The 24,852-nt window shown below is 47.6% G+C and overlaps 1 protein-coding gene across 1 annotated transcript in view; it reads left to right on the plus strand.

The window, feature by feature from the left end:
• Positions 1 to 332: 332 nt before the first annotated feature.
• Positions 333 to 24,852, plus strand: part of GARS1 (glycyl-tRNA synthetase 1) — a 131,130-nt gene continuing 106,610 nt past the window's right edge. The window contains exons 1-2 of the mRNA XM_063924322.1: positions 333 to 574; positions 11,888 to 11,989. Coding sequence (XP_063780392.1) covers positions 389 to 574; positions 11,888 to 11,989 — 288 coding nt within the window. The 5' untranslated portion in view covers positions 333 to 388. The remainder of the gene's footprint in view (positions 575 to 11,887; positions 11,990 to 24,852) is intronic.

Raw genomic sequence — 24,852 nt, forward strand, 5'->3', positions numbered from 1 at the left:
CGTCAGAGAAATACATTTTGAGATTTATCTATGTCGTAGGTAACTGATTTTCGTGCCCCCTTGGTGATAGCTAGTCACCTTTGTAATTATTCTATAAACTCTGCCCATAGGCTTCAGCTCCTCTACACTGGTTGTGACTGCTGCTGGATGGAGCCCCAGCATGGGGCACAGCACTAGAGGTCACACCCCTGAATCCGCCACTTGCAGGACTGGCTGGCATATGATATGATTTTTATAAGGGAAATTAGGCAATATTAGCCGGAGGACTGCCATTGCCCACAGCAAAGATGGCGGCATCGGAGTTTCCCAGCCGTAAAGCGTTGTCCTGTATGTCGCGTTCCGGCAGCCGGTGCGGCAGAGATTTCATCATGCAGGGAAGGGGGGTGTGATGCTCGTGCTCAGGTCCCTCCCCGCCCGGCTGCTACCGCTGCGACATCTGCCCGGCTCTCTCACCCGGCACACCCGAGCCGCAGCACGGACGCCCGCAGCCCCACACCCGGCACCCGTGATACAGGCTGCCACACGCAGCATGGAGGAGCAGCTGGCGCCCCTGAGGCTGGCGGTCAGAGAACAGGTGAGGGCTGATGGCACATGTTACCTGAGGTGGTGCCGCCTGGGTCATCTGAGGGCGCAGCTGGTACTGGTGGCGGCTGATCCCGGGATAGGGGTATATGTGGGGTGCCCCTCATGCTGGGGTAGGGGTATATGTGGGGTGCCCCTCATGCTGGGGTAGGGTTATATGTGGGGTGCCCCTCATGCTGGGGTAGGGTTATATGTGGGGGGCCTTTATACTGGGGCTGGCACCTGGGTTATAGGTAGGGGGCCCTTTATATTGGTGCTGGCACCTGGGTTATCCATGGGGTACCCCTTATATTGGGGCTGGCACCTGGCTTTGTCAAACATTGTTTGTTAATCTGATGAGCAATACATGCTGATATTTGTAGTCTGTTCCTCTTGTCCTGTATTATAATCTGTATTTTGTATCAAATGATAATACAGTGCGTCGTGTTTATTGTATACATAGGCATAATATGTGATGAAGCATTGCAGTATCTGCATAGCTGATTAGTTATCCTTTATAGGCCTGTGATATTGTATTTCTGGGGGAAGGAGCAGGGTTTCGGGGAGACTGGGAATAAGGGGTATTAAGAATAGTGACTCGGATCAGTACCGGCTTCTGAAATGAGTCGCGTTTCCCTGAAATAGTGTGATCCGAGTCATAATCTGCCAAACTAATAATCCACCTGTTACTCTTCTTTGCAAACAGAAAACTTACTTATAGTTCTGACGCTTAAGACGTGACATACAGGAAGGCTCCATGATGTCACCACAGGCCAGCAAGTGACCTCATGTGTATGATAACATTCAGCAATAGATGCCCCTAATTTGGCTGATATTTGCCATATGAGGTACTGTAAAGTGCACTGAGAAGGGGAACCAAATTAAAACATTTACAATATATAATATGCACAGATGTATATTGCAGAAGATCGGTGGAGAACCTGCTGTTTGCTTTGTACCATTAAATAAATGTATTTAAAATTCTTTACTTTGTTCAGACAGATCATTGTGTTGCCGGAAGCTCTCTGACCTGAGCAAGTTTTAATGTGTCAGTCGCCTACACACAGCGGAGGAACCTAATTGTCTGCTAAATAACTATTTATCTTGTCAGTACAGTAGGACAAATTGGGTCTGTGCCTCATGCCTTAGTTTTAGCGGTACTTCCTAGCGATTGAGGAGTATTGGCTGCACAATGTGTATGAGCCGGATCCACGGGTGTAGTATGGCTGACTGACGCCGGGATCCCGGCAGCATACCGACGCCGGGATCCCTGCGGGGAGGGGCGAGTGCAGCTAGCCCCTTGCGGGCTCGCTGCACTCGCCACGCTGCGGGCTCGGTGGCGACCTGCGGTCGCCACAGGTTCTATTTCCACTCTATGGGTGTCGTGGATACCCACGAGTGGAAATAGTCCCTGTTGGTCGGCATGCCGACCATCGGGATACTGAGCCGGCGTGATGGTGGAGGAGGTCATGTGACTGTCGGTCAGCAGGCCGCCGGTCACATGAATACCACCCGGATCCACTATAGGTAATCTTTGTGTTGAGGGGTTAATACACTGAATGCTCGGCTCCCCTAAACCTAGAGGTAATATGTCCTATAGTTGGGTTCCTGCTGCTAAATCGTGGCTGCGTGGCACTTTGCGGAGAAGCAGCAGATCACGTGATGTAGGGGGTCATTTTGAGTTGCTTGCTAGCAACGTTTTTGCAGCTGTGCAAACGCATAGTCGGTGGCCACGGGGGAGTGTATTTTCGCTTTGCAAGTGCGCGAACGCCTGTGCAGCCGAGCGGGACAAACAAGTTTTTTGCAGTTTCTGAGTAGCTCTGGACTTACTCAGCCCTTGCGATCACTTCAGCCTGTCCGGTCCCGGAATTGACATCTGACACCTGCCCTGCAAACGCTTGGACACGCCTGTATTTTTCCAACCACTCCCAGACAACGGTCAGTTGCCACCCTCAAACGCCTTCTTCCTATCAATCTCCTTGCGATCGGCTATATCATGGGTCTTCAACCTGCGACCCTCCAGCTGCTGTGGAACTACACATCCCAGCATGCCCTGCCTCAGTTTTAGCATACCTTAATAGCAAAATTGTGGCAGGGCATGCTGGAATGTGTAGTTTCACAGCAGCTGGAGGGCCACAGGTTGAAGACCCATGGGCTATGTGAATGGATTCTTCGTTAAATTCATCGCCTAGCAACGATCTGCTTTGTACCCCTACGACGTGCCTGTGTTTTGCGGTGCATGCGCTGTAGTAACCTGTTCGCTGCGCTGCAAAAAACGTCAGCGAGCGATCAACTCGGAATGACCCCCGTAATTATTGTAGCAGTATTAGGTTTATCACGCAGCCTGATGAAAGGGTTATCTTATGGGTAGCTGGTCAAGTTGGTGGCAAGACCTCACCATCCAATCATACGCTATTATTATAGGTGGTAACAGGTACGCTTGTTACAAATTGCCCAGAAATCTGCCGTTTATGTGGGCGTTATCTTGGTGCCCGATTGGAATCCATGATCATCAGGATTGGCATTAAATAATTTGCAACATGGTCTGTGATCTGACATTGGGGTAAATGTACTAAATTGGGAGTTTTCTTTTTAAACTGGTGATGTTGCCCATAGCAACCAATTAAATTCTATCTATTATCTTCTAGAAGCAGCTAGATAAATGTTAAGTAGAATCTGATTGGTTGCTTTGAGCAACATCACCAGTTTACTGCGGTTGCTGCACGGCCGTATGTTCTGGCTGAGTTCATCTGTCTAGTGGGGTCGATCACTTGCGGCAGAAACGCCACATGGAATTGTACCAGTTATTCATCAGATATTTATGAGGCCGCAGTAACGTACGTCATTTAATTGGGGAGAGTTCTATTATTATGCTTGTAAATGACTAGGGTGTATCTCCCACACTACAAGTGATGAATTATACCACCTTTAACAGGATATTATTGTCATGGATGGACAATTTTATGAATTAAAATGTTTTCTCCAGTGCAGACAAAACAAATCAGCAATAATATACAATTTCCCAATAAATAGTAAATAATTTAAAAATAGTATCGCAGAATAAACATAGGAAAATAATTGACAAACCTAAAAATAAAGCATAGAACAAAAAATGAAAAGTCACTGAAGTCGTCTGGCGCGTTTCACAGCACCTGGCCGCTTCTTCAGGCAGCAGAGGCGCGTTTCATAGCACCTGGCCGCTTCTTCAGGCAGCAGAGAGTGAATTATGGTGCATATTCTACAGTAGTTCCAGTTTAGTTGTTCACAAATTGCCCGTTGTTTGTACATCAGAGTTTCCCAAAACCCTGCCCTCCACGCACCGCATATCCGTGCTTGTGCACAGATGATCAAACTGACTGGTGCATATGCAACTAAAATGGTGCATGGCCTACATCACAAAACTTACCCAGAAAGACTAAGAAATCTCAATACATATAGTTTGGAGCAGAGAAGGGAAAGGGGGGACATGATAGAAACTTTCAAATATATCAAGGGTCTTAACAGAGTCCAGGAGGGAAACCTTCTTCAAATGAAGAGAAGTATTAGAACAGGAGGACATGCGCTGAGACTGGAGAGGGGGGGGGGGGGTGAGTTCCAGGGGAAATCGGAGGAAAAATTACTTCACAGGAAGGGTAGTGGACAAGTGGAATAGCCTCCCATCAGAGGTGGTAGAGGCTAAGACAGTAGAGCAATTTAAACATGCATAGGATAGACATAAGGATATCCTTACACAGAAATAAGGATCAAATAAGGTTTAAGATAAAAATATGGTAAAAAAAAGAGGGGCAGACTAGATGGGCCAAGTGGTTCTTATGTGCCGTCATATATTCTATGTTTCTATGACTGAGACCAATTAAATCGCCTGTATTGTGTTATTTTATCATTAGGTCTTTACAGTAGTATACATACACAGATGTAAGCAGAAGTTGTCCAGAGTAGCTTCTATTACATTTGAGAAGATCCTGTTTACACAATCCCTGGTTGTCAGATATAAATCCAGAGTAAATTGCATTTCTTGGCCAGGAGAAGGGGATGCAATGAACAGAAGCCGCCTACCATTCTGGTACATTGACTTAGTATCTTGCTGCCTAATAGGATGGTGTTGTAGAACGCAAGTAACAATATACATAGCAAAGAGTTCGGTATGTATTACCGGTGGACGGGATGCCGGCTGTCCATATCCCGACAGCAGCAACCCGCCCGCCAGAACGCCAGCAGCGGGACGAGCGCTGAGAGCCTCTTGCAGGCTCTGTGGCTTACTGCGCTTGCCACAGGATCTATTCCCACTCTGTGTGTCGAATAGCCCTGGTGCGCCGGGATTCTGGCTGTCGGCATTTCGGCGTCTGTATCCTCAATGCCGGGATCCCGAGAGCTTGCAAACTGACTCCATCCCATAGCAAATAATGAAACCCTTTCAATGAGCTTTCTCAGACTACAGATTTTTGGTGGATAGTTCTGTAAAGTCACCAGGGTTACTTGCGTCTCCCTGGGTGTAAGATAGGTCAGACGGAGAAGGCTGGCAGAAGAATCCAGTCATTGTGTCTCTCTAGCGCATTATTCACCAATGACATGCTCGTTAGGTAATTTAATGAATCTCTAAGTTGATTTTCTCTCTTCCATCTGTATTTTTTTTTTTCCCCTCTGCGCAAATTATATTGGATCTTTTTTTTTCTTTTAAAACTCTTTTCTAAGCAATAGTTGCATCCTTGTGTATAGATGTATCTTTTTCTATTTATACAGCACATACAGTTTTAAGTTTTCAGTTCCCCGGGGGAACGGGATCCGGACTGAAAGTCGACAGTAACTAGATCGACAATGTATTGGTCGACAGTAACTAGGTCGGCAGGGTTTCTAGGTCGACAGGGTCTTTAGGTCGACATGTTCTAGGTCGACAGGTCAAAAGGTCGACATGAGTTTTACACAATTTTTTTCTTTTTTTGAACCTTTTCATACTTAACGATCCACGTGGACTACGATTGGAACGGTAATCTGTGCCGAGCGAAGCTGTAGCGGAGCGAAGGCACCATGCCCGAAGCATGTCGAGCGAAGGGGTGCACTAATTGGGTTTCCCGGTCACTCTACGAAGAAAACGACACCAAAATAACATTAAAAACTCATGTTGACCTGTCGACCTAGACCCTGTCGACCTAAAGACCCTGTCGACCTAGACACCCTGTCAACCTAGTTACTGTCGACCAACAGTGGTCGACCTAGACATTGTCGACCTAGTTACTGTCGACTTTCAATACCACACCCGGGGGAACTGGGTTAGTCGTTTTTCAGCTATAGGCACGTGTCGGCGTACAGTTATCGTTAATGTTCTCAGGGGTAATTAATTAAAGATGAGCAGGCCAGTTTTGTATGAAATACATAAATTGCCGCTATATAGACGTAACCCCTGTTCTTACTACCTTTTGCAGACACCACACTTGTCCCTATTGCAAGCCTACAGTATAACGTACATCCTAAGCGAATGTTTTCTACGGTGTGCGTTGCGAGCTCCTGAAAGTTATTGCGCTATAAATATGGTCTCCTATCACAGGGACACAAAAGGGCCGTTAAAATAAACAAGAACAAACTTTTGGTTTACAACAAAAAAGTTAATAATGAGACCTTACAAATGTGTCAGTGCCTGGAAATCATTGTTAAATAGTAAAATAAAATTGGATATAAAGTTTCGTCCTCTGATAAGGGCAAGTTGTATAAACATTCAATTGCTTTCCTCCTAAAATAGTTGAATGGGAACATAAAGACCTGCTCCTTGTGTACAGCAGTACTCTGTCCCCCTGTGGAGAATTTGGGATGATGTCTCCTCCCTCTGCCACGTTCTCCTAAACTTTCTCTGTAGAGCCGAGGAGAGATCACATTATAGAGAAAGGAGCCCGTGGTGTCTCAGACTGCTCCCTATACACTGCTACGTCTGCAGTGACTGATCTGTAACTGGAGCAAGCTGACTTATACAGCGCATATAGAATGACCGCACTCTCCGATACAAATCTGCACATATTTGTTATGTAAATCCAGATAAATTAGGTCAGACATTTAATATGACCCTTCAAGCAACAAGATGCATGTGGGACAAATAGACATTTTTTAAGGGAAAAACTGACTCTACAAGCCCTCCAATTCCCTAGTGGCAGACATGTGCACACCCTGGCATAATGAGTATTATATATATATATATATATATATATATATATATATATATATATATATATATATATATATATATATATATATATATATATATATATAATAAAGTTAGGATTTATAAAGTGCCTTTATCTCCCTCAGCATTGTGCAGTGCACATAGGCCCTCATTCCGAGTTGTTAGCTCGCTAGCTGCTTTTAGCAGCAGTGCACACGCTAGGCCGCCGCCCTCTGGGAGTGTATCTTAGCTTAGCAGAAGTGCGAACGAAAGGTTAGCAGAACTGCTCGTAAATCTTTTCATGCAGTTTCTGAGCAGCTCCAGACCTACTCCTATCTTGCGATCACCTCAGTCAGTTTAGTTCCTGCTTTTACGTCACAAACACGCCCTGGGTTCTGCCAGCCACTCCCCCGTTTCTCCAGGCACGCCTGCGTTTTTACCTCACACGCCTGCGTTTTTTTAGCACACTCCCGGAAAACGCTGTTACCCCTTTCCTGTCAATTACTCCCCGATCACTCGTGTGACAGAAAAGCGCAGCTAGACCTTGTGTAAAATAGCATAGTTTTTTGTGAAAGTACTTCGCGCATGCGTTCTGCGTCCCGTACGCATGCGCAGAAATGCAGTTTTTTACCTAATCGCCACGCTGCGACCGAAAGCAGCTAGCGAACAACTCTGAATGAGGGCCATAGTCTGCATCTTATAGGGCTTTATAGCAACAACAATTTCAGTGTTTGCACAACACTGTGACACAGTATGTTCCGAAGAGCTTACAGTCTAAAGAACCGGACAGTATAAGTTCGCATTCTATTATATTAATGGTTCACAAAACCGGTCCTCATGGAAGCCTAACAGTGCATGTTTCCCAGGTTATCCAGCTGGAGCACAGTTATGTTACGTGACAAATTTAATAGATCTACATTTATTCCTGAGGATATCTTGAAAACATGCACTGTTGGAGTTCCATGAGGACAGAGTTTAGAAAACACTATACTACACTAGCAGTTTGGACCTGTTATTCGCTGGTACTTGGTAGAGAAGTCTCTCTTGCCCCTCCCCCACACTTATCTTGTTTGCTGACTATGGCTAGTTAACCCCCAAGTTCCTGTAACTCCATTACAATATGGCCGTCAACTCCGCTGCGGCTCTCTCCATGGTTACGCCAATACCAGGCACCCAACCTCTCTGCTTCTTCTGCGATTATCTGTCTATCACAAATTGTACTTGAATTTAGCGCTGGCGTCAGAATCTTTTTGTGTTTGTCACCTATATACTTTGCAGGCAGCACATTAATCCACTTGGTGCCTCATGCCTCAGTGATGTCACCGATTCCATACTGCATCGATAGGCTGCATTCTCAGGAATATTACCTCAGCTGCACCAACATGGCTGCTTCTGTATATGATTTACACTGTAAAATGTTGTGTTCCAGCCAAACACCCCTCGCTGTGGAGAGCATCTTATAAACTGATATTAGTACATTCTATGGCAGCAATGCCGTATTATAATATGTCCTTTTCTCCTGGTGGGAGCCTTACCCTTAGAAACTGAATGTCCCAGCAGGAAACCGTTCTGCAGCTTTGCGCTCTTGTATGAACTCTAGGTAAAGTTTAGTTATCGCAGCTTTCAGAAAGTATGGCAACGCTACAACTACTGCTTCAGGTAGCGCTTCCGCCCTGCAGACCTGTCTGGCAGGATGCACCAGCTCGCCCTCTGATCTTGGGGTGGATCAGCCTTTTTATTGACATGTTTATTTTAACCCAGTTATTACAGTTGATCTGACTCGGAATCATCCAAAGCGTGAGGTCTCTGGCAAGAGAGCTATCTGTGTAATAACAAGCGATTAGGAAGTGAAAGTGTGGGATTTAGCCATTAGCTGCCGCACCAGCAGACCTACAGGGCTGAGTAACTCGGCTTCTCGGAAACGGACCTGTAACTGAAGCCTTTGCATGACACATTAACCACACTGCCTGGCACGACAGGATACTAAACCATGGTTATTTTGTATTTACTAAACTTCTCACTTATATCCCATTCACACTGCACAAATAACCCGGTATTTTGCCGGGTCGACACGGGTCGCTGTGCAGTGTGAACGGGTCACTGCCAAATTCCGGTTCACAGCATAGGGAGAGGCGGCGTGGAGGTGATCTCTTCTCCAGCGCTGCCTCCGCATCCGCCTCCTACGCTGGCTCCGTCCCGGCCCCTGATGACAACCCGAGGCCAGTCTGAAAGGGTCCAATGCCGGGTCGCACCTGGGAATTACCCGTTTCCAATTCCTGGGTGCGACCTGGCATTTGCAATCTGAACGGGGTAATATACTAACTACCTGGGCAGCTCTCCTGATGGGAGGAAGGAACAGGAGCTTATGCTGTGCAATAATGCGCTTGAAGTGGTTCTTGTCTGATCTGTAATATATCTCTATAGCAAAAACTATATATTTGTTTAAGACTTGCTGAATACAGTGAAAGTTCACATGAGTTAGTGACCTACAGATGTGTCCTCTACCATCCTTGCTGCAGTCATGCTTAACAGCCCTAGCAGTCGCGCCGTGCCATGACGGGACTCTAGCACCGAGCGCCTTTTAAAAAAATAAATGTTACTTTTCCTCGACATTGCGTCTTAGACACAAAGAAATATAACCGGACGCACAAGCAGCTTCTGCTGATTAAAATTACTGTATATGTGGCATGCCTATATTCTGTTTGTAATTGCGGCTGTATCTGCATCCGAGGGTTACGGTCGAAAGGTCGACGTGTACTAGGTCGACATGTACTAGGTCGACGGGTCAAAAGGTCGACATATGTTCATAATTATTTTTTTGTGTGATTTTTTTCATACTTGGGGGGATATTCAATTTGGCCCGAAGGGACATCGGGAGTAAAAACCCCCGATGTTTCTTCGGGTGCTGCGGTCGGGCTATTTAATTTGCTCGGCCGGTAACAAGTCCTCTTACAACCGAAAACACACAGGTTCAGTGAAACCTGTGCGTTTTCTGGTGAAACAGCCCCGTTTTCGGTTGAAAACGGGGCTGTTATAAAACCCCCGATAAGCCGCGGCACGCGCCGGCTTATCGGGGCCAATTAAATAGCCCCCGCCGGCCGATACTTATCACCTGGCACCCCGGCCCAAATTGAATATCCCTATAATTGATCTACGTGGACTACAATTGGAACGGTAATCTGTGCCGAGCGAAGCGAGACACCTTGGCCGAAGCATGGCGAGCGAACACGGTGCACTAATTTGGGTTCCCAGTCACTTTATGGAGAAAACGACACCAAAAACAGTCAAAACCTCATGTCGACCTTTTGACCTGTCGACCCAGTACATGTCGACCTTTTGACCTGTCGACCCAGTACATGTCGACCTTTTGACCTGTCGACCCAGTACATGTCGACCTTTTGCCATGTCGACCCAGTACATGTCGACCTTTTGACCTGTCGACCCAGCACATGTCGACCTTTTGACCTGTCGACCCAGTACATGTCGACCTTTTGAACTGTCGACCCAGTACATGTCGACCTTTTGACCTGTCGACCCAGTACATGTCGACCTTTTGACCTGTCGACCCAGTACATGTCGACCTTTTGACCTGTCGACCCAGTACATGTCGACCTTTTGACATGTCGACCCAGTACATGTCGACCTTTTGACCTGTCGACCCAGTACATGTCGACCTAGCACATGTCGACCTTTTGACCGGCCGACCTAGCGCATGTCGACCTTTTGACCGGTCGACCTAGCGCATGTCGACCTTTTGACCGGTTGACCTAGCGCATGTCGACCTTTTGACCTGTCGACCTAATGCATGTCGACCTTTTGACCTGTCGACCCAGTACATGTCGACCTTTTGACATGTCGACACAGTACATGTCGACCTTTTGACCTGTCGACCCAGTACATGTCGACCTAGCACATGTCGACCTTTTGACCGGCCGACCTAGCGCATGTCGACCTTTTGACCGGTCGACCTAGCGCATGTCGACCTTTTGACCGGTTGACCTAATGCATGTCGACCTTTTGACCTGTCGACCTAATGCATGTCGACCTTTTGACCTGTCGACCTAATGCATGTCGACCTTTTGACCGGTCGACCTAGTGCATGTCGACCTTTTGACCGGTCGACCTAGTGCATGTCGAACTATTGTCCCTGTCGACCTAATGCATGTTGACCTAAGTTGTGTCTATCCAACGACCCATACTTGCATCCGAAATGCCACGTTAGTGTTTGCACAGCATTTTGTATGCAGATACAGCCGCAGTCACACACAGAATATAGGCATGCTGCATATCATTTAATCAGCAGAAGCTGCTTGTGCGTCCTATTACTTTACTATGCGTCTAAGACTCATTTTCCCTGAAAAAAATCACATAAGACGCTTGGCACTACAGAGTAACGCGGCACTCACACTTTGTGTCACACGACTTGTAGCTTACAGAGCAAAGATGTAACGGGACACTCCTGTATTTATTATTGGTCTTGGTTTTCGCCGATGAAAAAATAACTTTTTATAGCCTCATTTAGCTCCCATTGCAGCTATTTAAGCTTGCTTGCAGGGACAGCACTTCCCAAAAGAGGGTTCCCCAGCAAAGCACAACCCCCCCTCCCATTGCGAGACCTTTAAGCAAAAGGCGTTGGCTAACCGGACCACACTCAGGAAAGGTAAGCCTTTTGGGGCTTGATAAAGTTTCCATTGGAAAACTAGTAGACTGCAGTCTGCAGCGTCATTCTGCCTATTACAAGACAGTTTTCTGATTTGTCATGTGTTCCGGCTTTGTTCCACAGGCAAGCTGCCCTAAATGACGCCGAGCTAAGGTTTCCGTGTCATATACGGGGGCAGGGAGGTTAATAAATCCACCTCATAGTATGTTTCAGAAAGCTTTTACATCCATGACCTCTAGAAGTTCAACTAAAGTCAGTGTAACCTCTGATTTATAGAGGGTGTCGTCTCTATATAATAACGTTACACTGCAGCTCTGGAATCCTGAGACGTAGGAACTGCTCTGAACAAGGGTTACTGAGATAGATAGTAGTGGATGGTGTCTTGCGGGAAGCGTGCAAGAAGTTTCACTTTTGGTTCTCAAATGTGTGATCACAAATTGTATGATCCGTTTTCTCAACTGTTTGTTTCCTTTATTTGCTGCTGGAAACTAAAGTGTTCTCCTTCTCTCCAATCTCAGGGTGACCTCATCCGCAAGTTAAAAGAAGAGAGAGCCCCGCAGGTGGTTGTGGACCGGGCAGTGGCTGAGCTGAAGGCCAGAAAACGAATTTTGGAAGCAAAGGTAATGATAGGATAATGTTACGTAGACTTTCCCAGAACCGTCTGCTGCTCTCAGCGACAACAAAACTGTCTAGCAGATCAGTCTGTTCATTATCAAATTACTAACAGGAAACGTGCTGGAGCGTCTTCTGTGTCGGGAAGAACTTATTTTCTCTAACATCCTAGTGGATACTGGGAAGTACTATAGTACCATGGGGTATAGATCAGGTCCATTGGAGCCAGGCACTTTAAGAAATAATTAGTGTGTGCTGGCTCCTCCCCTCTATGCCCCTCCTGCAAACTCTGTTTAGAAAAATATGCCCAGGGAGCTGGGTGCATTCTCTGGAGCTCCAGAGAGTTTTCTTCTGACTTTTTATGGTAATTTTTTCTCTTCAGACAGCACTGGTTGGCAACCAGTCTGCCTGCATCGTGAGACTAAGGGGGGGACCGAACCAACTTAATAAAGAGTTAATAGTTCGTATTCCCGCTGACAGGACATTGAGCTCCTGAGGCGCTGTTTCTCATGCCTCCATGGTGTGAGCCCATGCCGGCAGCATGCTGCCACCCCTAACAGATGCTGAAGCAGACGCGGTGCGGTGAGTAATATACCAGGGTCCCGGTTAGCGGGTCCCCGGTAACAATGGCGGAAAAGGGCACTGCGGTCACGGGCCTCGAGCTGCGGTGCCCACCGCGGACCCCACACTGGCACACTGTAACAGGGGGGTTACTCTCTGTTTTCCACTGTGTTTTTATACAAAATGCCAGTATAATCTTCTAGGGACCGCATGCCATGAAAGCGGCGGGGCTTCCCGGAGTGCGGGACCAGAAGCTGGAAGGCGCCATTTCCTGCTGCTAGCTAAAGGCTGCACGCTGACGCTGCTCCTCCACAGAGGCCACTGAACCAAGTATTGTACTGTACCAGGGGGTCTGATAGAAAGGGGGAAGCGCATATATAGCGGTTACACCGCTGTGCTAGTAGCAAGTTGTAAAGTATACCCAGCGGAGCCCTGCTCTGATCTGAGGTATTGTGTGCCGGTCCCATTCCTCTCTGTGTTCCTCCATTTGGGGTTGTCTGGGTTACTGTTCTGCTCACTAATGTGTGTCAGTGCACTGTGCTATATATCTGTATTTCTGCTGTAAGCATGTCTGGGAAAAAATCTGTGTGTCCTTCTTGCAACACCAAGTTTACCCCCTCCTCACAGGGGTCCCTGCTATGTACCCAGTGTTCTCTACCTTCACAAGGTAGTGTCTTGCAGGAACCTGCATGGTTAGAATCATTCAAAACAATGATTACTGATATAAATACAGAGTTAGCTGCTGCAAAGCAGGAGAGACAAACCCTGAAACAGTCAGTAGAAGAGTTTTTTTTAAATTAAGATAGCTGATCACAGACAGGCTACTCAGCCCCCTCTGGTGGTCTCTCATAAACGTACACTCCCACAGGTGCTCCAGTCTGACACTGAAATACCAGAGTCAGAGGACGTGGAGCTGGAGGGGTAAGATGACAACCATAGGCGTTTCTATAATGGGTGCAGTGAGTCCAGGGTGGGCACACACTGCACCCATTTCTCCTATACCTACCTTTCCGGAGTCCATCGCTGATCGCGTGGGCACCCTCTTCTCCCGTAGCTGTCGCGCCGCCACTAGCGCACTGACTACTAGAGACTCTGGCACAGGGCAGTTTACAATGCTCTTCTGCAGGCCTCCTTATCTCCTTTGGAATCAAGCCATCCAGGTGCAGTCGGACAACGCCACAGCGGTGGCGTACATCAACCAACAGGGAGGGACAAGAAGCAGGGCCGCAATGCGAGAGGTGTCAAGGATACTCCTCTGGGCGGAAGCCAATGCAAGGGCCATCTCAGCCATAATCATTCTAGGAGTGAACAATTGGGAAGCGGCCTTCCTCAGCAGACACAACCTCCATCTGGGGGAATGGGGCCTTCACCCTCAGGTGTTCCAACAACTGCTTCACCGATGGGGCTGTCCGCAGATAGACCTGATGGCTTCTTGCCTCAACAAGAAGCTCCGTCGTTACTGTTCCAGAACGAGGGATCCGCAGGCTGCAGCAGTGGACGCTCTGACTGCGCCATGGAACTACCAGTTCATGTTCCTGTTCCCTCCAATCCCTCTCATTCCAAGAGTTCTAAAAAGACTCAAAAGGAAAAGAGTTCAGGCAATTCTAATTGCTCCGGATTGGCCCAGACAGGCCTGGTACGCAGACCTCCTGACATGTCCCTGGAGGAACCCTGGCCTCTGCCGCCACTCATGGACCTTCTTCAACAAGGACTGTTTGTCTATCCAAACTTACTGTGGCTACGTTTAACGGCTTGGAAGTTGAAAGGGAGAACTTAACCAGAAAGGGTCTCCCGTCCAAGGTGGTTTTCACTATGGTCCAGGCCCGTAAGGTGGTCATGTCCAAACATTATCACGCTATCTGGAAGAAATATGTCTTGTGGTGCGATGGTAGAAAATATCCTTCTGCGGAATTTCGACTTGGCCGTTTTCTACTTTTCCTGCAAGCAGGTGTGGATAAGGGCCTAAGGTTAGGCTCACTCAAAGTTCAGATTTTGGCTCTCTATGGGGGTAATTCCAAGTTGATCGCAGCAGGAAATTTTTTAGCAGTTGGGCAAAACCATGTGCACTGCAGGGGAAGCAGATTTAACATGTGCAGAGAGAGTTAGATTTGGGTGGGTTATTTTGTTTCTGTGCAGTGTAAATACTGGCTGCTTTATTTTTACACTGCAGTTTAGATTGCAGATTGAACTCACCACACCCAAATCTAACTCTCTCTGCACATGTTATATCCGCCCCCCTGCAGTGCACATGGTTTTCCCCAACTGCTAAAAAATTTCCTGCTGCGATCAACTCAGAATTACCCGCTATATTCTTCCAGAAACAGCTTGCGGTACTCCAAGAGGTACAGACTTTCCTAAAGGGTGTTCTTCACATTCAGCCACCCTTTGTCCTTCCCATGGCTCTGTGGGACCTCAATGTGGACCTGACTTTCCTACAGTCTGACTGGTTTGAACCCTTACACAGGGTGGACTTGAAATTTCTAATGTGGAAGAATGTCATGTTGCTAGCTTTAGCTTCTGCATGACGTATGTCATAATTGGAGCCTTATCCTGTAAGAGCCCATATTTGATATTTCACGAGGATAGGGCGGAGCTCAGGACTAGCCCGCAGTTTTTGACAAAAGTGGTATCGGCTTTTCACATTAATCAACTGATAGTAGTTCCGGTACTGTCTGACACATCTGTTGCTCCTTGGATGTTGTGTGGGCTTTGAGGATTTACCGTATATACTCTAGTATAAGTCGACCCGAATATAAGCCGAGGCACCTAATTTTACCACAAAAACCTAGGAAAACTTATTGACTCGAGTATAAGCCTAGGGTGGGAAATGCAGCTCTAGCCGTACACAGACCTCATAATGCCAGATGTGCCCCACAGTGCCAGATACTTACCCTCCGTCGCTCCCGCGCTGTCTTCTGAAGGAGGGACACGGAGAGCGCAGCGCGCGGCTCTCCTGTGTCCCACCTGCGTCTCCGGCGGCAGCGGCGTGTGTTAAAGGAAGTGCCGGTTCGTGCACTTCCTTTAACACACACACGCCCCTGATGCAGGAGCCGCGCGCTGTGCTCTCCGTGTCCCTCCTAACGCTGACTCGAGTGTAAGCCGAGGTGACTTTTTCAGCACAAAAAAAAGTGCTGAAAAAGTCGGCTTATACTCGAGTATATACGGTACGTCAAGAGGACAGCTCGTCACAGGAAGTCTGACTCCCTTTTTGTCCTTTATGACGCTACCAAAATTGGTCATCCTGCTTCTAAGCAGTCCGTTGCTTGTTGGCTCAGGTTGACCATTTAACAAGCCTATTCTTCGGCAGCGTTGCCGCTGCAGAGTTCTATCCAGGCCCACTCGGTTTGTGGGTTCTTTCTGGGCGGCTGCCCTGGGTGTCTCGGCCTTACAGTTGCAGCTATTTGGTCTGGTTCAAACACGTTTGTAAAGTTCTACAGGTTCGATACCTTGGCCAGGCGTTTAGCAGGGGTCTCAGCACTCTCCCACCCATTCTGGGAGCTTTGGCTCTTCCCCGTGGTACTAAAGTACTTTCCGGTATCCACTAGGACGTTAGAGAAAATAGGAATTTAATACCTACCGGTAATTCCTTTTCTCGTAGACCGTAGTGGATACTGGGAGCCCGCCTCTGTGCTTCGAATTCCTGCTTACCTGGTTGTAAGTTTCTTGGTTGAGTTTGCTGTTGCCGTCCATGTTCCATGTTTAGTTAGCATTGCTGTCCTTATTATAATTAGCATTGCTTTCCTATGTTCTGGTCAGCTCTGCTATCTTGGTTATTGTTGTGTGTTGGTTTGTTACCTCACCGCTTTTTGTATTTATATCCTTCTCTCAAAGTATGTCTGTCTTCTCGGGCACAGTTTTCCTAGATTGAGTCTGGTAAGAGGGGCATAGAGGGGAGGAGCCAGCACACACTAATGATTTCTTAAAGTGCCAGGCTCCAATGGACCCGATCTATACACCATGGTACTAAAGTACTTCCCAGTATCCACTACGGACTACGAGAAAAGGAATTACTGGTAGGTATTAAATTCCTATTTCTCTGACGTCCTAAGTGGATGCTGGGGACTCCGTAAGGACCATGGGGATTAGCGGCTCCGCAGGAGACAGGGCACAAAAGTAAAAGCTTTAGGATCAGGTGGTGTGCACTGGCTCCTCCCCCTATGACCCTCCTCCAAGCCTCAGTTAGGTTTTTGTGCCCGGCCGAGAAGGGTGCAATCTAGGTGGCTCTCCTAAAGAGCTGCTTAGAGTAAAAGTTTTGTTAGGTTTTTTATTTTCAGTGAGTCCTGCTGGCAACAGGCTCACTGCAACGTGGGACTTAGGGGAGAAGAAGTGAACTCACCTGCGTGCAGGATGGATTGGCTTCTTAGGCTACTGGACACTAGCTCCAGAGGGACGATCACAGGTACAGCCTGGATGGGTCACCGGAGCCGCGCCGCCGACCCCCTTGCAGATGCTGAAGAGAGAAGAGGTCCAGAAATCGGCGGCTGAAGACTTCCCAGTCTTCTTAAGGTAGCGCACAGCACGGCAGCTGTGCGCCATTGCTCTCAGCACACTTCACACCAACGGTCACTGAGGGTGCAGGGCGCTGGGGGGGGGCGCCCTGGGCAGCAATGAAAGTACCTATGCTGGCTAAAAATACATCACATATAGCCCCTGAGGCTATATGGATGTATTTAACCCCTGCCAGGTTGTCAGAAAAACCGGGAGAAGAGCCCGCCGGAAAGTGGGCGGGGCCTATTCTCCTCAGCACACAGCGCCATTTTCCTACACAGCTCCGCTGCTAGGAAGGCTCCCAGGCTCTCCCCTGCACTGCACTACAGAAACAGGGTTAAAACAGAGAGGGGGGGCATTTTGTGTGGCAATATTATATTATATTAAGATGCTATAAGGGAAAACACTTATTATAAGGTTGTCCCTGTATAATTATAGCGTTTTGGTGTGTGCTGGCAAACTCTCCCTCTGTCTCCCCAAAGGGCTAGTGGGGTCCTGTCCTCTATCAGAGCATTCCCTGTGTGTGTGCTGTGTGTCGGTACGTGTGTGTCGACATGTATGAGGAAGATGTTGGTGAGGAGGCGGAGCAATTGCCTGTAATGGTGATGTCACTCTCTAGGGAGTCGACACCGGAATGGATGGCTTATTTATGGAATTACGTGATAATGTCAACACGCTGTAAGGTCGGTTGACGACATGAGACGGCCGGCAAACAAATTAGTACCTGTCCAGGCGTCTCAAACACCGTCAGGGGCTTTAAAACGGCCATTAGCTCAGTCGGTCGACACAGACACGGACACTGACTCCAGTGTCGACGGTGAAGAAACAGACGTATTTTCCAGTAGGGCCACACGTTACATGATAAGGGCAATGAAGGAGGTGTTACATATTTCTGATACTACAAGTACCACAAAAAAGGGTATTATGTGGGGTGTGAAAGAACTACCTGTAGTTTTTCCTGAATCAGATGAATTAAAAATTGCTAATATCTAAGAAAGTATTGGCGTTATACCCTTTCCCGCCAGAAGTTAGGGCGCGTTGGGAAACACCCCCTAGGGTGGATAAGGCATTCACACGCTTATCAAAACAAGTGGCGTTACCGTCTCCAGATACGGCCGCCCTCAAGGAACCAGCTGATAGAAAGCTGGAAAATATCCTAAAAAGTATATACACACATACTGGTGTTATACTGCGACCAGCGATCGCCTCAGCCTGGATGTGCAGTGCTGGGGTGGCTTGGTCGGTTTCCCTGACTGAAAATATTGATACCCTTGACAGGGACAGTATTTTATTGACTATAGAGCATTTAAAGGATGAATTTCTATATATGCGAGATGCACAGAGGGATATTTGCACTCTGGCATCAAGAGTAAGTGCGATGTCCATTTCTGCCAGAAGATGTTATGGACACGACAGTGGTCAGGTGATGCGGATTCCAAACGGCACATGGAAGTATTGCCGTATAAAGGGGAGGAGTTATTTGGGGTAGGTCTATCGGACCTGGTGGCCACGGCAACAGCTGGAAAAGCCACCTTTTTACCCCAAGTCACCTCTCAGCAGAAAAAGACACCGTCTTTTCAGCCTCAGTCCTTTCGTCCCCATAAGGGCAAGCGGGCAAAAGGCCAGTCATATCTGCCCAGGGGTAGAGGAAAGGGAAAAAGACTGCAGCAGGCAGCCCCTTCCCAGGAACAGAAGCCCTCCACCGCTTCTGCCAAGTCCTCAGCATGACGCTGGGGCCTTACAAGCGGACTCAGGTGCGGTGGGGGGGTCGTCTCAAGAGTTTCAGCGCGCAGTGGGCTCACTCGCAAGTGGACCCCTGGATCCTACAGGTAGAATCTCAGGGGTACAGATTGGATTTTGAGACGTCGCCTCCTCGCAGGTTCCTGAAGTCTGCTTTACCAACGTCTCCCTCCGACAGGGAGGCAGTATTGGAAGCAATTCACCAGCAGGTGATAATCAAAGTACCCCTCCTACAACAAGGAAAGGGGTATTATTCCACACTATTTGTGGTACCGAAGCCAGATGGCTCGGTGAGACCTATTCTAAATCTGAAATCTTTGAACACTTACATACAAAGGTTCAAATCAAGATGGAGTCACTCAGAGCAGTGATAGCGAACCTGGAAGAGGGGACTATATGGTGTCCTTGGACATCAAGGATGCTTACCTCCATGTCCCAATTTGCCCTTCTCACCAAGGGTACCTCAGGTTCGTGGTACTGAACTGTCACTATCAGTTCAGACGCTGCCGTTTGGATTGTCCACGGCACCCCGGGTCTTTACCAAGGTAAGGGCCGAAATGATGATTCTTCTTCGAAGAAAAGACGTCTTAATTATCCCTTACTTGGACGATCTCCTGATAAGGGCAAAGTCCAGGGAACAGTTGGAGGTCGGAGTAGCACTATCTCGGGTACTGCTACAACAACACGGGTGGATTCTAAATATTCCAAAATCGCAGCTGATCCCGACGACACGTCAGCTGTTCCTAGGGATGATTCTGGACACAGTCCAGAAAAAGGTGTTTCTCCCGGAGGAGAAAGCCAGGGAGTTATCCGAGCTAGTCAGGAACCTCCTAAAACCAGGAAAAGTGTCAGTGCATCATTGCACAAGGGTCCTGGGAAAAATGGTGGCTTCTTACGAAGCGATTCCATTCGGCAGATTTCACGCAAGAACTTTTCAGTGGGATCTGCTGGAAAAATGGTCCGGATCGCATCTTCAGATGCATCAGCGGATAACCCTGTCTCCAAGGACAAGGGTGTCTCTTCTGTGGTGGCTGCAGAGTGCTCATCTACTAGAGGGCCGCAGATTCGGCATTCAGGACTGGGTCCTGGTGACCACGGATGCCAGCCTGAGAGGCTGGGGAGCAGTCACACAGGGAAAAAATTTCCAGGGAGTGTGGTCAAGTCTGGAGACTTCTCTCCACATAAATATACTGGAGCTAAGGGCAATTTACAATGCTCTAAGCTTAGCAAGACCTCTGCTTCAAGGTCAGCCGGTATTGATCCAGTCGGACAACATCACGGCAGTCGCCCACGTAAACAGACAGGGCGGCACAAGAAGCAGGAGGGCAATGGCAGAAACTGCAAGGATTCTTCGCTGGGCGGAAAATCATGTGATAGCAGTGTTCATTCCGGGAGTGGACAACTGGGAAGCAGACTTCCTCAGCAGGCACGACCTCCACCCGGGAGAGTGGGGACTTCATCTGGAAGTCTTCCACATGAGTGTGAACCGTTGGGAAAGACCAAAGGTGGACATGATGGCGTCCCGCCTGAACAAAAAACTGGACAGGTATTGCGCCAGGTCAAGAGACCCTCAGGCAATAGCTGTGGACGTTCTGGTAACACCGTGGGTGTACCAGTCGGTGTATGTGTTCCCTCCTCTGCTTCTCATACCCAAGATACTGAGAATTATAAGACGTAGAGGAGTAAGAACTATACTCGTGGCTCCGGATTGGCCAAGAAGGACTTGGTACCCGGAACTTCAAGAGATGCTCACAGAGGACCCATGGCCTCTGCCGCTAAGAAGGGACTTGCTTCAGCAAGTACCATGTCTGTTCCAAGACTTACCGCGGCTGCGTTTGACGGCATGGCGGTTGAATGCCGGATCCTAAGGGAAAAAGGCATTCCGGAAGAGGTCATCCCTACCCTGGTCAAAGCCAGGAAGGAGGTGACCGCACAACATTATCACCACAGGTGGCGAAAATATGTTGCGTGGTGTGAGGCCAGGAAGGCCCCCACGAAGAAATTTCAACTCGGTCGATTCCTGCATTTCCTGCAAACAGGAGTGTCTATGGGCCTAAAATTGGGGTCTATTAAGGTTCAAATTTCGGCCCTGTCGATTTTCTTCCAGAAAGAATTGGCTTCAGTTCCTGAAGTCCAGACGTTTGTCAAGGGAGTACTGCATATACAACCCCCTTTTGTGCCTCCAGTGGCACCGTGGGATCTCAACGTAGTTCTGGGATTCCTCAAATCACATTGGTTTGAACCGCTCAAATCTGTGGATTTGAAATATCTCACATGGAAAGTGACCATGCGGTTGGCCCTGGCCTCGGCCAGGCGAGTGTCAAAATTGGCGGCTTTGTCTCACAAAAGCCCATATCTCTTTTTCCATTAGGACAGGGCAGAACTGCGGACTCGTCCCCAGTTTTTCCCTAAGGTGGTGTCAGCGTTTCACCTGAACCAGCCTATTGTGGTACCTGCGGCTAATAGGGACTTGGAGGACTCCAAGTTGCTAGATGTTGTCAGGGCCCTGAAAATATATTTCCAGGACGGCTGGAGTCAGGAAAACTGACTCGCTGTTTATCCTGTATGCACCCAACAAACTGGGTGTTCCTGCTTCTAAGCAGACGATTGCTCGTTGGATTTGTAGTACAATTCAGCTTGCACATTCTGTGGCAGGCCTGCCACAGCCAAAATCTGTAAATGCCCATTCCACAAGGAAGGTGGGCTCATCTTGGGCGACTGCCCAAGGGGTCTCGGCTTTACAACTTTGCCGAGCTGCTACTTGGTCAGGGGCAAACACGTTTGCAAAATTCTACAAATTTGATACCCTGGCTGAGGAGGACCTGGAGTTCTCTCATTCGGTGTTGCAGAGTCATCCGCACTCTCCCGCCCGTTTGGGAGCTTTGGTATAATCCCCATGGTCCTTACGGAGTCCCCAGCATCCACTTAGGACGTCAGAGAAAATAAGAATTTACTTACCGATAATTCTATTTCTCGTAGTCCGTAGTGGATGCTGGGCGCCCATCCCAAGTGCGGATTGTCTGCAATACTTGTACATAGTTATTGTTACAAAAATCGGGTTATTATTGTTGTGAGCCATCTTTTCAGAGGCTCCGCTGTTATCATGCTGTTAACTGGGTTCAGATCACAGGTTGTACAGTGTGATTGGTGTGGCTGGTATGAGTCTTACCCGGGATTCAAGATCCTTCCTTATTGTGTACGCTCGTCCGGGCACAGTATCCTAACTGAGGCTTGGAGGAGGGTCATAGGGGGAGGAGCCAGTGCACACCACCTGATCCTAAAGCTTTTACTTTTGTGCCCTGCGGAGCCGCTAATCCCCATGGTCCTTACGGAGTCCCCAGCATCCACTACGGACTACGAGAAATAGAATTATCGGTAAGTAAATTCTTATTTTTATTTGCATTGTTTTTTTCTTTGTAATATCTATACAGAACTAGCCTCCAACCTGCCTTATGTTTTGTGATGCAATTTGTTATAATGTATACATATTATCCTTGGGCTTAGCTGGGCTGGGATTGTTTACACTGGTATAAGTTTTTATTTTTAATAACCGAAATGAAAATGCAGAGATACCACAATATATTCTCTGCATATATTATTTTTCAGTATTCCTGTTATTGCCCAGTAATGGTAACGTGCTCTGTCATCAGTAACGCTGACCATACAATGAAGGGCTTTACTTACTGTTTTTAGCCCAGTTGCCCTATGTCACAGTCCTTCCATTGACGGAGACATAGCCAATGGCGTTGTATAGGAACTGATTCTCTGGTGTAAGTTTTTGCAGCCCCGCTCAGATTTGATCTAACCCGCGTTCCGCAGGAATCCACAGGTGAAATAGCTTATTTTCCAATTCAGCTGTTTGTTTTCTGAACTGTGTTGTTGTGGAGTGTATAGTAGGTGAAAGGAAACCGTATAGGTAAGTTCACACAGAGCCGGGCCTAGGCAAATGGCGAGGTCCGGCAGAGGTCCTGCTTTGTGTTGGCTACTGTGATCTGAGCTCTCAGCTGGGAGCAGTGGGAGCTGACGAGCCGGGAGCAGTAAGTGAGGACAGTGGGGAGTTCAACAATGTCCATGGGAGGAGGATTACTGCGCATACCCAGCAACAGCAGCTCCTCCTGCCATGGGCCTTTGTGGAGACAATGACACTGTCCCCGTCCAGCCTTCCACCCCCACCCCACAAAGCACAGTCATGGGTTCAGGGAGCTGCAGAGGTGGAAACATCTGACTGCCAGCAAGCAAAAGTAAGTAGCATTACTAATGTGGGGCATATGTGTAAGGGGCATTATTGTGTGGCATAAAATAAGGGCAGATGTACTAAACCTTGGAGAGATAAAGTACCAGCCAATCCGCTCCTAACTGCCATGTTACAGGCTGTCTTTGAAAAAAGACAGGAGCTGATGGGTTGGTAGTTTATCTCTCTCCACTATATAGCTCTCCAAGGCCTAGCCCTAGCGCATCTAGGCCCTCATTCCGAGTTGTTCGCTCGCAAGCTGCTTTTAGCAGCTTTGTAAACGCTAAGCCGCCGCCTACTGGGAGTGAATCTTAGCTTATCAAAATTGCGAACGAAAGATTAGCAGAATTTCGAATAGACACTTCTTAGCAGTTTCTGAGTAGCTCCAGACTTACTCGGCATCTGCGATCAGTTCAGTCAGTTTCGTTCCTGGTTTGACGTCACAAACACACCCAGCGTTCGCCCAGACACTCCCCCGTTTCTTCAGACACTCCCGCGTTTTCCCCAGAAACTGTAGCGTTTTTTCACACACACCCATAAAACGGCCAGTTTCCGCCCAGAAACACCCACTTCCTGTCAATCACATTACGATCACCAGAACGAAGAAAAAACCTCGTAATGCCGTGAGTAAAATACCAAACTGCATAGCAAATTTACTTGGCGCAGTCGCACTGCGGACATTGCGCATGCGCATTAGCGACTAATCGCTCCGTTGCGAAAAAAAAATAACGAGCGATCAACTCTGAATGACCACCCTACTGCAGACTTTATGGAAAGATGATTATATGGGAGGTGGCAATGAGGTGATGGATGTGAAGTGTAGCGACCTCAAGCCAAGGAGTGTAGTCAGGAGCTGGAAAAAGGACAGGTTGACAAGCCATAGACAACAGCGCCTCCTGCTGGGTGTTAGTGCAAGGCTAAAGGGGCCTACACACTAGAAGACATCTTGAAAGATATGAACGGTATTGTTCATAAATGAACGATAAATCGTTCATATCTTTCAGTGTGAATGCATCAACAATGAAGGATGCGCGTGCCCGCAATCGTTCATCGTTGATACATGCCAGTCAGTTTAGACAATATAGTTGTATGTACACTCTCATCGTCCAAATTGACCATCAATATCGTCCAGTGTGTAGGTAAAAATCAACCATCAATAATATTGTTGGTCGATAATATCGATGGTTGAAAACATCACCCAGTGTGTAGGCCCCATTGCAGTTCCAGGCCTCTTATCCAGAGCACTGACTGGTGTTTCGCTGCTTTGCTTCCCAGCTAAGGCAGCATCAGGCTCTGCTAGGGCACCGGAACTGTAGGCAACAACATCTTCTCATTTGGTAATTTTCAACTTTCATTGTGCAGCGTGATTCACATCCATTACAGTATTATGTTGAAAATGTGTGTTTTGAAAAATAAATTGCAATGTTAGTAATCGGACAATGAGATGCATCTCATCATAGTACACTAGCCCTTCTGATGAATTACCAGTACAAAAATATGTGAGTTAGTGTTTGGTTCTAATAGTAAATGAATGTATCCTTGGAATTAATTTTATTAGTAGTAATGGTAGTAGCCGTACTAATAATAGTAGTACTACACTTCGCTGAGTATACTGACCTTCTTTTACCCGCTGTACAAAGCATTGGTACGTCCGCACCTGGAATATTGTGTTCAATTTTGGGCACCACATTATAAAAAAGATATCTGTGAACTCAAAAGGGTTCAAAGGCGAGCTACTAAATTGATTAAAGCGTTAGAGACACTGGACTATAAGGAAAGACTTACTAAGTTGAATATGTATACACTGGAAAAGAGGCGTCTAAGAGGAGACATCATTTAATATCTTCAAAT

Source organism: Pseudophryne corroboree, chromosome 5, assembly GCF_028390025.1.
Source record: "Pseudophryne corroboree isolate aPseCor3 chromosome 5, aPseCor3.hap2, whole genome shotgun sequence".
Classification (NCBI taxonomy): Eukaryota; Metazoa; Chordata; class Amphibia; order Anura; family Myobatrachidae; genus Pseudophryne; species Pseudophryne corroboree.